Source organism: Mustela nigripes, chromosome 2, assembly GCF_022355385.1.
Source record: "Mustela nigripes isolate SB6536 chromosome 2, MUSNIG.SB6536, whole genome shotgun sequence".
In the NCBI taxonomy this organism is placed as follows: domain Eukaryota; kingdom Metazoa; phylum Chordata; class Mammalia; order Carnivora; family Mustelidae; genus Mustela; species Mustela nigripes.
In genome coordinates, this window is record NC_081558.1 from 101887026 (window position 1) to 101901409 (window position 14384).

Genomic DNA, 14384 nt, shown 5'->3' on the forward strand with positions numbered 1-14384 from the left:
GAATGACTATTTTTAACCAGTCTTACTAGCTCATTTAAAATCTCTCCTCCACAGAGCAGAGGAATTTGCAGAGAAAATATGACAAACTGGAGGAAGCTTACTTCTTTAGTGAATTAAGTTCATGAGTGAAGCAATTCTCCGTATTTACTCTTCCCGTGTACAATCCGTAATCCCTCCCCCACAGGCCTCGATAGCAAGCCCAGGATAATTACACTTCTGCCTCAAAATAAAATAAAATCCTCTACATCTTGTACTCTAAACACACCAGCTGTATCTAAGTTGGATCAGTATCTCATGCCCTAAGTCTTTGATATGCTTACTTAAATCATTTTATATATACTTGGTCATCTCACAGTAATCCAAGTTGAAAAAGTCACTTTGGTTTCTCAGAAATGGATATGCCACGGCTGACATCAAAAAGGTAGAACTACATCCTATCATCAATGAACATGTCTCAGGTTCTTGAGATATGTTTTATAAAGAGAAGTTGGTAAGTGAAAGAATGAAAGAGTCCCACAGGGAAAATTCTTGACTTCACATTTTTGACAGATTTGGGCTTTAGCTGTGACTCTGCTGAGAGTGGAGATAGGTGCCATCAGAGCACCAAAGCTGGGCATACCCTCAGTTCTTACCCTGTGCCTCCCTGAAATTTTAGATTTTTGACCTTGTCTACTACCAACAGTTTTTTAACCCTCTACTGCACCTTTGCTAGTTTATAAGCTCTATTCCTCAGATAGCAAGTATATTATCCAAGTTCAGAGATACAATTGAGGAATTAACATGAAAACCATGTTTCCTCAATAAATCAGAAGCTGCTAGTTACTCGAGAGCCTATGAAAAAACACCAAAATGGTATTATTCAGTCACCAATCTAAAGAGAGAACTTTGACTCAAGGTATAAATGAAATTGTAATTATATAAATATATTTATAAATATTTATACAATTATATACTTATACATAAGCACTTACACAGACTTAGAAAAAAATGTAAGAACATTAATTCAAAAGGACTCACTGAAGAATAAACAGAATTTTCCATGATTTCCTTGAGGAGATACATAACTCATTCTTTAGGAAGGGTCCCTCTAAATCCAACCATTAGAACCATATTCTCTAATTGTGTACTAGGAACACATAACCATCTTTTTTTCTTAAATCCCCTAGTTGCCAAGAGAATGATCTTAAAGTAGATGGGAACATAAAGGTCTCTGAGCAATAGCAATTTATGCTCCTCAAGTAGAAGAATCAACTGATCCAAATCCCCAACTGACAAAATAGGCCCATTCTATATCACAAGGTTAAAGTTCTGATTTTTGCCACCAGGATCATTACTACCCCTTCAGAGGACTCTATTTAAAGCTCGAAACAAGAATTGGGCATACAGTGAAGGTGATAAGTCAAACAGTATTATATAGATTCAGGATGGCTTCTTCTAAATAATACTGAAAAAAGCTTTCACCAACTACATTTTGTTTGTGGCTTTGTTGGCAGAAAAAGCCCATTATCATCTGAAGATTGCTGATAATCTTTTCTACCTCCCTTACTAAATGTTGTTTTATAAACTGAATTTACAGGTCTTCCCCTTACAGAGGCTTTCAGTTTTGATATCTTTTGCAAGAAAACAGTAGAGGAATTAAGTTCATTCACTCACCAGAGCCTTTTAGAAACTATTCCAACCAGGGGTAAAAAAATGAATCATTCTTTCTAACCGTAGGAACATGGTTAGCAACTCTCAGCTGCATCTTCTTCTTTTTTCCCCCCAGGACATACATAAGTATGCCTTAAAACACATAGGACAATCAGTAACCACAGTGGTTACAACTACAAGCCATTGTACTGCATGATTATTGAACAGCTGCCTTCCCATAGATCACCTGTGGACCCAAACAATGGAAGGGCCAAAGGAACTAATATGCTGTACTGGCAAAAACAGCAAATACCTTCCTATCCCAATCACCACAATAGCCTCACTAAATGTCCATTTCAGGACTAGCAGGATCAATAGAGTTTATAAAGTAATAATGAAGAAAGCTGTTTCAGGCTAGGATACTGAAAGCCACCCCACACTACTCACTCTACACTTAACACCCATTCTGCCAATAACACATACCATGGAAATAATTCTAGCTGGGAACATGGGAATCCATTGAAAAAAATTTTAAGTACGATGAGCAATAATTATAAGGGATGCTTTTTCCATGTAAACAGACCTAGATATTTTTGTCACGTGATATTTCTTACATGAACAACAAAACAAAACATGTGTTATAGAATTTCTTTTCCCTACCAAAAATGGGGCTTACAAAAAAGGGAGGTTGTTCTTATTCTGAATCTAGCCATTCCTTTACCAAAGGAGTCTGAGGAGTAACATCATCATTTGATCCCAAAAAAGTGCCGTGCAAGAGACCACTTATTGGAACACACATTTCCTGCTGCCAGTACTAGGAGGTCTAATCCTTACACTTCCATTTGGTCACCAGATTAGGTAAGAAAGAAAGAATAGTAGGAAAAAGAAGAAAACAGAAGAGGACTGAAAAGGTGGGGGAAGGAGGGAAAAGAGACTGAACGTAGGAGAGAGCAAGAAATAAAAGAGAAGGCAGGTGACTTGCTTGCCCAACTTTGGCTCTATGGTCCTATGAGCCAAAATGCATACTTAGTGACACGGTATCTCACAGGAAAGGGAAAAAAGGGGTAAGCTGAGAGAGGTCAGGCCATGATGTTAATTTCTTTCCTGTACAAAGACAGTCTCTTGAGGACAAAGGCCTGCCTCCTGTAATGTAATGTCATAGTCCAGATGAGAGAGTTTCCTTCGAGGGAAGTTGGTGAGAAGTTCAAAACGTTCATTTGGGTATCCTTTGGACTGGACATGCTTCACCAAAGCCTATGAAAAATAAGAGAAAGACAAAGCTGTTAGATGGAAATAAAAAGAAAGAATATATTAAAGCAAAAAAAAAAAAAAGAATATTTTTTTAAAGCATTTTAAAGCATTAAGTATTTTATATTCATTTCCATCATATAAGATATGAAGTTTTTTTTTTTAAGATTTTATTTATTTATTTGAGAGAGAATGAGCAAGAGAGACAGCACAAGCTAGGGGAGGGGCAGTGGGAGAGGGAGAATTAACTCCCCACTGAGTAGGGAGCCTGATGTGGGGTTTAATCCCAGAACTCTGAGGATCATGACCTGAGCTGAAGGCAGATGCTTAATTGACTGAGCCACCCAGATACCCCAAGTTTAAGTTATGCTTTCACATAACCAAACCTTACTTTGTAGAAGAGCCAATATAACTCTGGATGGGTAGATAATAAAACTGTATCTAATAATTTAGGGCCATTAAGTGATACTGAAATATACAGGACTGTGTTTGTCTCCCAAATAAACTCAATTTCTATTTGTAAAATTACTGCCCTCTTTCTAAACATTTTAACAATATTTTTCTTTTTTATCAAAGATATGTCCTTCAGTCTACCTACAAACATTCATGCCACCTGTATACTAAATCCCTTCTAGCCTTCTCAGAAAATGTGCCACTACGATATCCCCTTTTATAGGTACCTTCAATATCTCACTCAATAGATGCTTCCCATCAGACTTAACTATCATACTCAGTCTCTCCTTCAATTATTTTTTTCCCCTCTGATTATTGTCCATTCTCCCCCTCTAGCTTTACAACCAAACTTCTCAAAGAAGTAATCTAGACTTGTTCTATCCACAATCTCATCTCCCATTCCCACCCAAATACTAGGCCAGGAAGACAGTTCTGGGTATCAGCACCAGTGACCAGAACCTTCTACTTTAGTCATACAGTCTTGAATAATCAGATTGATTATCTCCAGCCATAGCAAGTGGCTAGGTATGGACACCTAACCCAAGGGGGATTCACCCACAGGCTTAGGCAAGCTAGTCAGACCCATTCTCTTTTCCAGGAGTCAGAAACAGAGGAAAGCCCATTAGCTTTGGACTTTAGATGAAAAGGCCCTCAGCATCACTATGATGAACCATGTACAAGTCGAGAGTTAAACAAAAACCCCAGTATATAGAGAAAAGAATGGTGTGAAGCAGAATATCACAAAAGGGAAACAAAACAGGCCCCATGAGGGAAACACACAGAAAAACAATTTTGATTCTTAACCACTTTGCAGGTTCAGCTACTAGTACACCCAGGAACCCCACTGTAATCTTCAAGTAACCCAGTTCCCCCTTTCCGGGTATAATTTCGTTGGGTTTCTATCCCATGCAGCCATGAAATAGAAAATCTTGACTGAACAAACCCTATGTGACTTGCCTAAGATAATTTAAGAAGGAAATAAAGTAATCCAAAGATTCACCACAGTTGAAGTTTCCAGTTAAAGGCCAGACTTAATACCATCTATTTCAAAGAATCATAAAGCCAATTATGCCAATTAATTACTTTCTCTGCTTCGAGTAAACACCTCCAACTGGATATACTTACCAACAGTTTAGCTTGCTCTGGAAGAGTGATCTGTTCCCTTTTTCCATCTGGATACCGCAACATTAGCTGTGCTTTTGGTCCTAAAGGAAGGGTTAAAAAAAGGAAAAAGTAAGAACTTAAGACAGAAGACTAACTTAAGTAAATAAACTCCTTCAGTAACATCCAAGTTTTAAGTAAAGCAGGTCTAGAATATAACTCACCATTTACATCTATGCCCTCCACTATTCCATCTGGTTTTTCAGGTGACATTTCCAGTATTTCTGAATCCACGGCTGGCAATCCTTGGTGGTTTGTGGCTGCTCCAGGCTCAGTTCTGGCTGGGGGTTCAGTCAGAGGCCTTCTATTCTCCTCTTTTCTATGCCCCAAATCTTTGTGGGGAGATTTTCTGGACTTGGCAAGATTCTCTATCTCCTCTTCTTCATCAGAGCCACAAACGGATATGAACTCCTCACTGCCAGAAAAAAGTTCAGATTCAGATTCTTCATCTGAGCGGCTATCCTGTTTTGTCTGTGTTGAATCAAAGTGTGTTTCTTGCAAGGAGGCTCTGATGGCAGCTTCTAGCTGGCTGTCTTCACTTGCATCTATAAGGCTCTCCTAAGAGATACAGTCATAAAACATGGGTGGAAAGAAAAAGAAAACAGTTAAACCAAAAAAATAGATAAAGTCAAACAGGCCATAAGAAATTTAACAGTTAAGGCGCCTGGGTGGCTCAGTTGGTTAAGTGTCTGCCTTTGGCTCAGGTCATGACCCCCATTTGGCTCCCTGCTGAGCAGGGAGCCTGCTTCTCCCTCTCTCCACTCCTTCTCTCTCTCTCAAATAAATAAAATCTTAAGAAAAAAATCTTAACAAAAAAAAGAAATATGAGTCAGCTAGACAATATTACTCTCTGCTGAATGTATCTCTTTACTAAATTTTAAGCTATTTGAGTGCAACAACTTTACCTTACACAGCCAAGTTGTATTGTATTATAATGTAATGTATTATAATGTATAATGTAATATAATGTATTATTTTAAAAACAAAAATAAACTCATCCTACCACATGGCATATTGTGTGTTGTAAGCACAGGTTTCCTTTATATCAAAATGAATAGAATCAAGAAAACAGTTTATTCCCAACCCAGAAAAATATAAGATTTAAGGTTTTAAAGATTTTATTTATTTGACAGAGAGAAAGAGATCACAAGTAGGTAGAGAAGCAGGCAGAGAGAGGGGGAAGCAAGCTCCCTGCTGAGCAGAGAGCCAGATGTGGGACTTGATCCCAGGGATCATGTTCCCGAGATCATGACCTGAGCCAAAGGCAGAGGCTTTAACCCACTGAGCCACCCAGGTGCCCCTCAATGAGGTTTTAAATATAAAGCCAAAACACTAGTTTTTAAAATGACTCAACGTAGAAAAGGATGTCTACTTTTCTCATTACTATTCTTCAACTAGCACTGCTTTGACACAAAGAAAGATACCAATAAAACTCAGTAATCATCATTTTGCAAAAAATCTAACAGATCTCTAACATTCAAACCAAACAAAACAGCATATAATGAATGGGAAAAACCAACAACCATGTTTTCCTAAGCTTAATTACAATGAAGGGTTTCACTGTGATCACAAGAATTGCAAATTTTAACAGTTTTCCCCCAGGTATATTTGTCACAAATATCAGTAAACTGACTGAGTCACAAAATATGGGTTGTCTCAATGGAACTTATTTTGATCCCAACTCAAATTATTTTAAGAAAACTCAGGTAATCAAAAGTTGTGGGTGCCTGGGTGGCTCAGTGGGTTGAGCCGCTGCCTTCAGCTCAGGTCGTGATCTCAGGGTCCTGGGATCGAGTCCCGCATCGGGCTCTCTGCTCAGCGGGGAGCCTGCTTCCCTCTCTCTCTCTCTGCCTGCCTCTCCATCTACTTGTGATTTCTCTCTGTCAAATAAATAAATAAAATCTTAAAAAAAAAAAAAAGTTGAACACTATACATCTCATGATAGTAAGGAACTGCTGTTAATTTTTAAAGGGTGTGTTACTGGTACTGTGACTGAGCTTTAAAAAAATAAAGAGTCTATTTTTGGTTTTTCTTTTTTTAAGGTTTTATTCATTTACTTCATAGAGAGAGGGAAAGAGCACAAGCAGGGGAGTGGCAGACAGAGGGAAAGGGAGAAAGAGACTCCCCAGAGAGCAGGGAGCCTGATGCAGGGCTCAATAAGGAGAGAATCTCAAGCAGACCCCTCACTCAGTGCAGAGCCTACACGGGCCTCAATCTCACAACCTTGACATCATGATCTGAGCTGAAAGAAGACAGACACTTAACTGACTGAGTAACCCAGGTGCCCCAAGAGTCTCTACCTTTTAAAGATTTAATGAATAAAAAAATGAATTCTGAGATTTGTTTCAAAATAACGTGACTAGGATGAGGTATAAATCAAGACTGGCCACATGCATTATCCATTAGTTAATGGATACATAGAGGCTCAATAAATTCCTTCTACTTTTGAATATGGTGAAAATTTTCCACAATGAAAAGGTAAAAAAAAATGTATGGGTCACTAACAAAAAACTAAAGGAACCTCAATTCGACCTTTACTATCTGCTAATCATAAAGCAAAAAGTTTAAGAAAAAAATGTTAAATAAACTTAAGGCTAGGGATGCCTGAGTGGCTCAGTGGGTTAAAGCCTCTGCCTTCTTCGGCTCAGGTCATGATCCCAGGGCCTAATTGTGATCTCTGTCTGTCAATAAATCAATAAAATCTTTGGGGCACATAAGTGGGTTAAACCTCTGCCTTCTGCTCAGGTCATGATCCTAGGGTCCTGGGATCAAGCCCCACATCAGGCTCTCTGCTCAGCAGGGAGACCGCTTCTCTGTCTACTTGCGATCTCTGCCAAATAAATAAATAAATAAAATCTTAAAAAACAAAAACAAAAACTTAAGGCTAATCTACCACCAAAATAGGGGCAAGTAAAATGCCCACATGACCTGCTATGGGTTTTAGGCGGATTGTAGGTTTACAATAATGATAGTGCACATCATGTAACTTGATTTTAAAGTCTGTTTTCATGGTAGACACTACTAGCTTCCTAACCAATATCCATTCTCCCCTGATTTCTTACTTAACAGAATCCTAATCGTGTCTATAAAAGAAAACATGTCCAGCCAAAAAATTCCATTTATCAGTTTCCCTTGCAGCTAGGAAAAAAAAAATGTGTTATGGAGCTGAGAAAGCACTTACAGAGAAATTATAAAATTCAACACATGTAATAAAAAAGCCTGAAATTAATGACTAAGTTTCACATCTTAAGTAAAAAAAAGTACTCACACAGAAAAAGAAAACTAAATTAAACCCAAACTACACAGATGTTAAAAGAGAAAGCAAGAAATCAATGACCTAGAACACAGAAGAAAAATCATTAAACCCAAAATCTGGTTGTTTAAAATATGTAAACCTGATAAGCCTCTAGCCAAACTGTCAGGAAAAAAAAGAAACTACCAATTACCAATAACAGGATTAATAGGATTATTAAGGATTAATAACAACCACTACAAATACTGTATTCATTGAAGGAATAACAAGGAAATAAAATGAACAACCTTATATCAATACAGTCAACCTCTACAGTAAAAGGGATAAACCCACAGAAAGACAAAACCTATTAAAGCTCATTAAAGAATAAATGAGATTGCTTGGGTGGTACAGTGGGTTGTGTGTCTGACTCTGACTTGTTTCAACTTGGGTCATGATCTCAGCGTCATGTGATTAAGCCCCTCATGAGGTTCTGCCCTCAGTGCAGTCTGCTTGAAACTCTCTTCCTCTCCCTCGTCACCTCCCATGCCCCCACATTCTCCAGCTCTCTCCCAAATAAATAAATCTTTAAAAAAAAAAAGAAAGAAAGAAAGAAAGAAAGAAATGGATAATTTAATCTTAAATGGTTCAGAACTGCTTTGTACCATAATTGCATCCTTCTGTAATTCTGAAACTGTTTTAAAATTTTAAACAATACTTTCATCTGCTAAAGACCTTCAATGTCACAAGAACATGAAAACTAGTGACCATTCTGAAGAAAATGAAATAAGACAATACATATTATCACTGTTATAAAAATTTATTTCCATGAAATAAAGATGTGGTAAATATCTTATAGCAAATTATTGTATCCTACCAACTCTGTGTGTAGTAATCAAACTTTCTATTATTAAAAAAAGAAAGAAAGCGATAACTGAGTAGTTCTTTATCCATTAATTAAATTGAGTCTGTAGGGTGCCTGGGGGGGGGGGTTCAGTAGGTTAAGTCTTTGCCTTCAACTCAGGTCATGATCTCAGGATCCTGGGATCGAGCCCCACATGGGGCTCTCTGCTCAGCAGGGAGCCTGCTTCCCCCCCTTCTCTCTAAGCCTGCCTCTCTGCTTACTTGTGATCTGTCAAATAAATAAACAAAATCTTTAAAAAAAAAAACCTGAATCTGTAGTTTATTTCTTTATTGTTTTTAAAGATTTTATTTATTTATTTGACATAGAGAAAGAACATACGCAGGGGGAGCAACAGGCAAAGAAGAGGGAGAAGCAGACTCCCCACTGAGCAGGGAGCCCTATGTGGAACTTGATCCCGGGAATGGACCTAGAGCTTTCTTTTTGGGGAGTTTTAAACTATAGATTCAGGGCGCATGGGTGGCTCAGTCAGTTAAGCCTCTGCCATTGGTTCAGGTCAAGATCCCGAGGGTCTTGAGATCAAGTCCCACACTGGGCTTCCTGCTCACCAGGGAGTCTAGTTCTCCCTCTCCCCTTTTCCCCTGCTTGTGACCTCTCTCTCTCTCTCAAATAAAATCTTAAAAAAAAAAAAAAGAAATAATATATCAATATAATATATCAATTTTATACAAACTCTTCCTGAAAACAGAAGTGAAAGAAACACTTCCCAATTCATTGTGAGGCGAGCATTAACCTTATACCAAAACCAGTCAAAGATATTATGAGGAAGACAAAACAGAAGACCAAGAAACTACAAACCAATATCCCTCATGAACACAGACCCAAGAATTCTTGACAAAATTTTAGCAAATCAAACCCAACAACACATAAGGAAGTAATGTACTGATAACCAAATGGGTTTTAGCCCAGGAATGCAAGTTTGGTTTAACATTAAAAAGTCAACCAACAGAATTCAATAAAAAAGAAAACCAATGTACATCTGAACAGATATAAAAAAATCTTCTGACAAAATTTCCTCAAGATAAAAACTCAGTAAACTAGAAAGAGAAGGAAACTTCCCTCAACCTGATAAACTATATAAGAAACAGCTAACATCAAAGTTAATCGTGAGAGAGTGAATATTTTCACCCCACTACCAGATGCAAATCAAGGAAGTCTAATCTCACTACCTCTATTTAACTTTGTACTAGAGGTCCTACCTAAGAAAAAGGTATAGAGAATGGAAAGGAAGAAATAGACGAAGTCTTCATATGCTGACAACACAACCATCTACACAGAATATCCTAAGGGATCTACAAAAAAGTTACTAGAACTAATAAATAAATTTAGCAAGGCTGCAGGCTACAACGGCAATATACAAAAACTGTAGAACAGTGCTGAGAGAAATTTAAGACAAATACAGAGATCATGGATTTGAATACTCAGTATTGTTATGATGTCAATTTTCTCCAAAATGATCCATAAAGCCAATGTAAATCCAGTCAAAATCCCAGAAGCTTTCCTTGTGGAAAGTGACAAACTTATTCTAAAACTTATGTGGTTCTTGGGGTGCTTTGTCAGAAAAGCATGCCGCTCTTGATCTCAGGGTTGTGAGTCTGAGCCCCACAGTGAGTGCAGAGATTACTAAAATAAATAAGTCAACTTAAAAACAAGTAAGTAAGTAAATAAAGCTTATAGATCCTTCCCATGTTAAAAATTAAAAAAAAAAAAAAAAAGAAAAAAAGAAAAAACCAAAAAAACTTGTATGGAAACATAAAGGACCTAAAATAAACAACTGTAAAGACTGTAAAGTTGAAAGTTGTAAAGTTGTAAAGTTCAACTGTAAAGTTGAAAAATTTATACCATGCAATTTCAAGACTTAAAAAGCTACAGTAATCATTAAGACAGAAAATATTTGTGTAAAGAAAGGTGAATCAATCGAAAAGAGTCCACACAATTATCATATGATCTCTCTGATATGGAGAACTGGAGAGGCAGGGCGGGGGGTCGTGGGGGATGGGGGTGGAAATGAAACAAGATGGGATCGGGAAGGAGACAAACCATAAGAGACTCTTAATCTCATGAAACAAACAGGGTTGCTGGGGGTTGGAGAGGTAGGGAGAGGGTGGCTGGGTTATGGACAGTGGGGAGGGTATGTGCTATGGTGAGTGCTTGTGAAATTTATAAGCCTGATGATTCATAGATCTGTACACCTGAAACAAATAATACATTATATGTTAATAAAAATAAATAATAAAAAAAGATTTCTTAGATAAGAGACAAAAAGCCTGAAATATAAAAGTTTATAAACTGGATTTCATGAAAATTTTTAAATTTGCTCTTCAAAAGACTATTATGAAATGAGTAAGTAACAGATTAGGAGAAAATATATGCAGACCATATACCCAACAAAGGCTTATTACCTAAGGAACTCTTATAACTCAATAAGAGATATACAACTCAATAAAAAAAAATAAGCCAGAGATCTGAGTAAACACTTTACCAAAAGAGAGAGAGCATAAAAGCACATGAAAAGGTTCTCATATCAAAAATCAAAACTTGTCAATTTTAAACATGCTATTTATTGCACATTAACTGTACTTCATAAAGCTGTAACTTTTTTTTTTAAGATGTTATTTTATTTTAGAGAAAGAGAGAGCACATGAGCAAAAGCACGGGAGGAGCAGAGGAGGAGGGAAAAAAGGAGGGAGAAAGAATCCTAGGCAGACTGTGCTGAACACAAAGCCAGATGTGGGGCTTGATCTCATGATCCCAAGATCATGACCTGAGCTGAAATCAAGAGTCAATGCTTAACCAACTGAGCCACCCAGGTGCCCCTATAACTTTTTTTTAAATAAAATAAACTTAAGGGGCGCCTGGGCAGCTCAGTCGTTAAGCATCTGCCTTCAGCTTAGGTCATGATCCCGGGGTCCTGGGATTGAGCCATGTGTCGGGCTCCCTGCTCAGTGGGAAGCCTGCTTCTCCCTCTTCCATTCCCCCTGTTAGTGTTCCTGCTCTTGCTGTCTCTCTGTCAAATAAATAAATAAAGTCTTAAAAATAAATAAAAATAAAAATAAACTTAAGGCTAACATCACACCCACAAAAGCAAACACATGTGCCCATATGACATGCAATGGCTTAGATGGACTACAGATAATAACACTGTGTACCATTGTAGGTTGATTTTAAAGAATGACACTATGATGGACAGTACTAGTTTCCTATCTCACATCAGTCTTCTTTGCCTCCTTAACAGAACCTCAATTGTGTTTGTGCAAGGACATGTGTCCAGCTAAAGTAAGCAGAATTCTTATCTGTAGCTGTTTACTTTTGTATAGAGGCACTACCCCCTTCTTCCTTGTCCATGCTTGGATATAATGCCTGGGAGCACAGCATTTATACTGTGAACATAAAAACAAAAAGCCACTACTAAGAATAAAGGAGGGGATGGGGACAGGAGGAGGAACCCAGTTCCCTGATGACATCCATAGGAGTCATGTCCTGGACTGCCTATGTCAACTTCGTGTTAAGAAAACAAATGTCTGGGGGCGCCTGGGTGGTTCAGTGGGTTAAGCCGCTGCCTTTGGCTCAGGTCATGATCTCAGGGTCCTGGGATCGAGTCCCGCATCGGGCTCTCTGCTCAGCAGGGAGCCTGCTTCCCTCTCTCTCTCAGCCTGCCTCTCCATCTACTTGTGATTTCTCTCTGTCAAATAAATACATAAAATCTTAAAAAAAAAAAAATACATATTTAAAAAACAAACAAACAAAAAAGAAAACAAATGTCTTCCTTGTTTAGGACATTATTTGCTGGTGTTTCTCTTGCACACAGTTGATCATTCAATTTAGTTTCAGATGTGGGGACTGAGGTACTAGTTACCTGATTCACCCCTATGTATTTGTCCAATGTTATGGTTCCACTCTCCCACTAAAAGGCTTACTTTTTTAAGAGATTTGGTGAAGTAAACTCAATTTACGTTGTTGTAATTCAGCAATTCACAAGCCCAGGGTTTGGTTTTTCAAAGTGTCAGCCTTACGACTACAAAGGATAAGAAACTCTCTTAAGGCAATTATAAAAACTCTCTGGAGTTTTTTATGCTTCAAAAAAGAATTTTACTTAAGGGGTGCCTGGGTGGCTCAGTTGTTAAGTGTCTGCCTTTGGCTCAGGTCATGATCCCAGGGTCATAGGATCGAACCCTGCATCGTGCTCCCTGCTCTGTGGGGAGTCTGCTTCTCCCCCTCCCACTCCCTCTGCTTGTGATTCCCTCTCTGGCTGTCTCTCTCTCTGTCTCAAATAAATAAATAAAATATATATTAAAAAAAGAATTTTACTTAAGTAAAACTTCTCTGAGTAATGAGAAAAAGCAATCCCCCCAAAACCAAAACACAAAACAAAAAACCCCCCAAATACTGCATCTATAGATAAAGATGAAACCAGGTTTTAGTTCCGCAATACTATGTCTACCCAAATAAAACTTCTGTTAAGGGGGAAAAAAGAACTCTACACCACTCCGTGGCAAGCACCCATAGCATTCATAGCACTTTGTGCCTGTGGGTACTTTACTCTAGGTCATAACTTAAGAAACAGTACAACTGCATGATATGGACGGCTAAAGTGATATCCTCTGAAACTAATTTTATTCTCACTGCCATCAAACCCAAATAGCTCCTATAACCAATAGGAGAGTCCCATATCTTTGAAGCTCTTTTACACGCCAGTAATCCTGATTCCAATTATCAAACAGGTCTGCCTCATAATAGCATATTATAGAAATTAAATATAGAAATAATCTCTAGGTGGGCTGGAGAGCCAGGTCCCAAAGCTATATAATCAATAATAATGCCCAGCTACTTCACCATGAGTGCAGTTTAGGAAAAATACCATTTCCACTGCTGAGACTTGGATACCAGAAGTCCTGGCAGTGCTGCCCCTGAAGAACTGGACTCCTCTGTCACTGGGCTTGCCACAGGAGTTGTCCTGTCCGCTGCTACACACATTGTTTACTTTTATATCCGGGTCTCAGGTCACATGCCCGTACCCTAACTGCAAGGGAGACTGGGAATATGAATCTTATAATTTCACTTTAAAGACTGAACTCTCTTATGTGGGAAATTATCCAAATATAAGAAGGGTATCTAAGATGCCGTATGGCTACAAACTAACTGTCCAAAACTTATATTACATTTACTCAAAACATTTTACACAACACATTTATATATAATTACACTTAACTGCCCATCACCACTTCTCAGTCATACTTACTGAACGGGCACATTTTTTGGGGGGACTGCTAGAAAGTCCATCCAGTTGCCCATGTTCACCCAGAAATCCTGTCACTTGATCCAAGAAAGAAGACACATCTAACTGGTGCCACTCTACTAGCTTCTGACCTAAAAATTGAAAACCAGGATATATAATAAAATCAACACTCTTTCTGAACATTCTCATTAAATATTTCTTTGGCACATGTATAATTAAAATCTGTATGGGAACATACACTCTACCCTTCACCAGCATAAGTTACATTGTGTCTTCATAAACTACAGGATACATTAATTATAACCAACCTAAGAGATTCCCAACCATCATGGCAGGGGAGCTACGCTATCTGCTAATACCACAAACTGACATTTAAGAAGAGATTCAGACAAAGCACTATCTATATGAAATTCACTTAAAATAATAAAACTAGCTCTACCCTCTGCTTCTCTGGTGGGATTATACCCAGTAATTGAACAATCTTAATATTTTAAGGATAGAAA

At 38.0% G+C, this 14384-nt stretch overlaps 1 protein-coding gene across 2 annotated transcripts in view; it reads right to left on the reverse strand.

The window, feature by feature from the left end:
- Window positions 1-931: 931 nt before the first annotated feature.
- Window positions 932-14384, reverse strand: part of UBXN7 (UBX domain protein 7) — a 55261-nt gene continuing 41808 nt past the window's right edge. For both annotated transcript variants that reach the window (XM_059391186.1, XM_059391187.1), the window contains 4 exons: window positions 13885-14012; window positions 4656-5049; window positions 4456-4535; window positions 932-2883 (listed from right to left, as the gene is read on the reverse strand). In XM_059391186.1, coding sequence (XP_059247169.1) covers window positions 2722-2883; window positions 4456-4535; window positions 4656-5049; window positions 13885-14012 — 764 coding nt within the window. In that variant the 3' untranslated portion in view covers window positions 932-2721. The remainder of the gene's footprint in view (window positions 2884-4455; window positions 4536-4655; window positions 5050-13884; window positions 14013-14384) is intronic.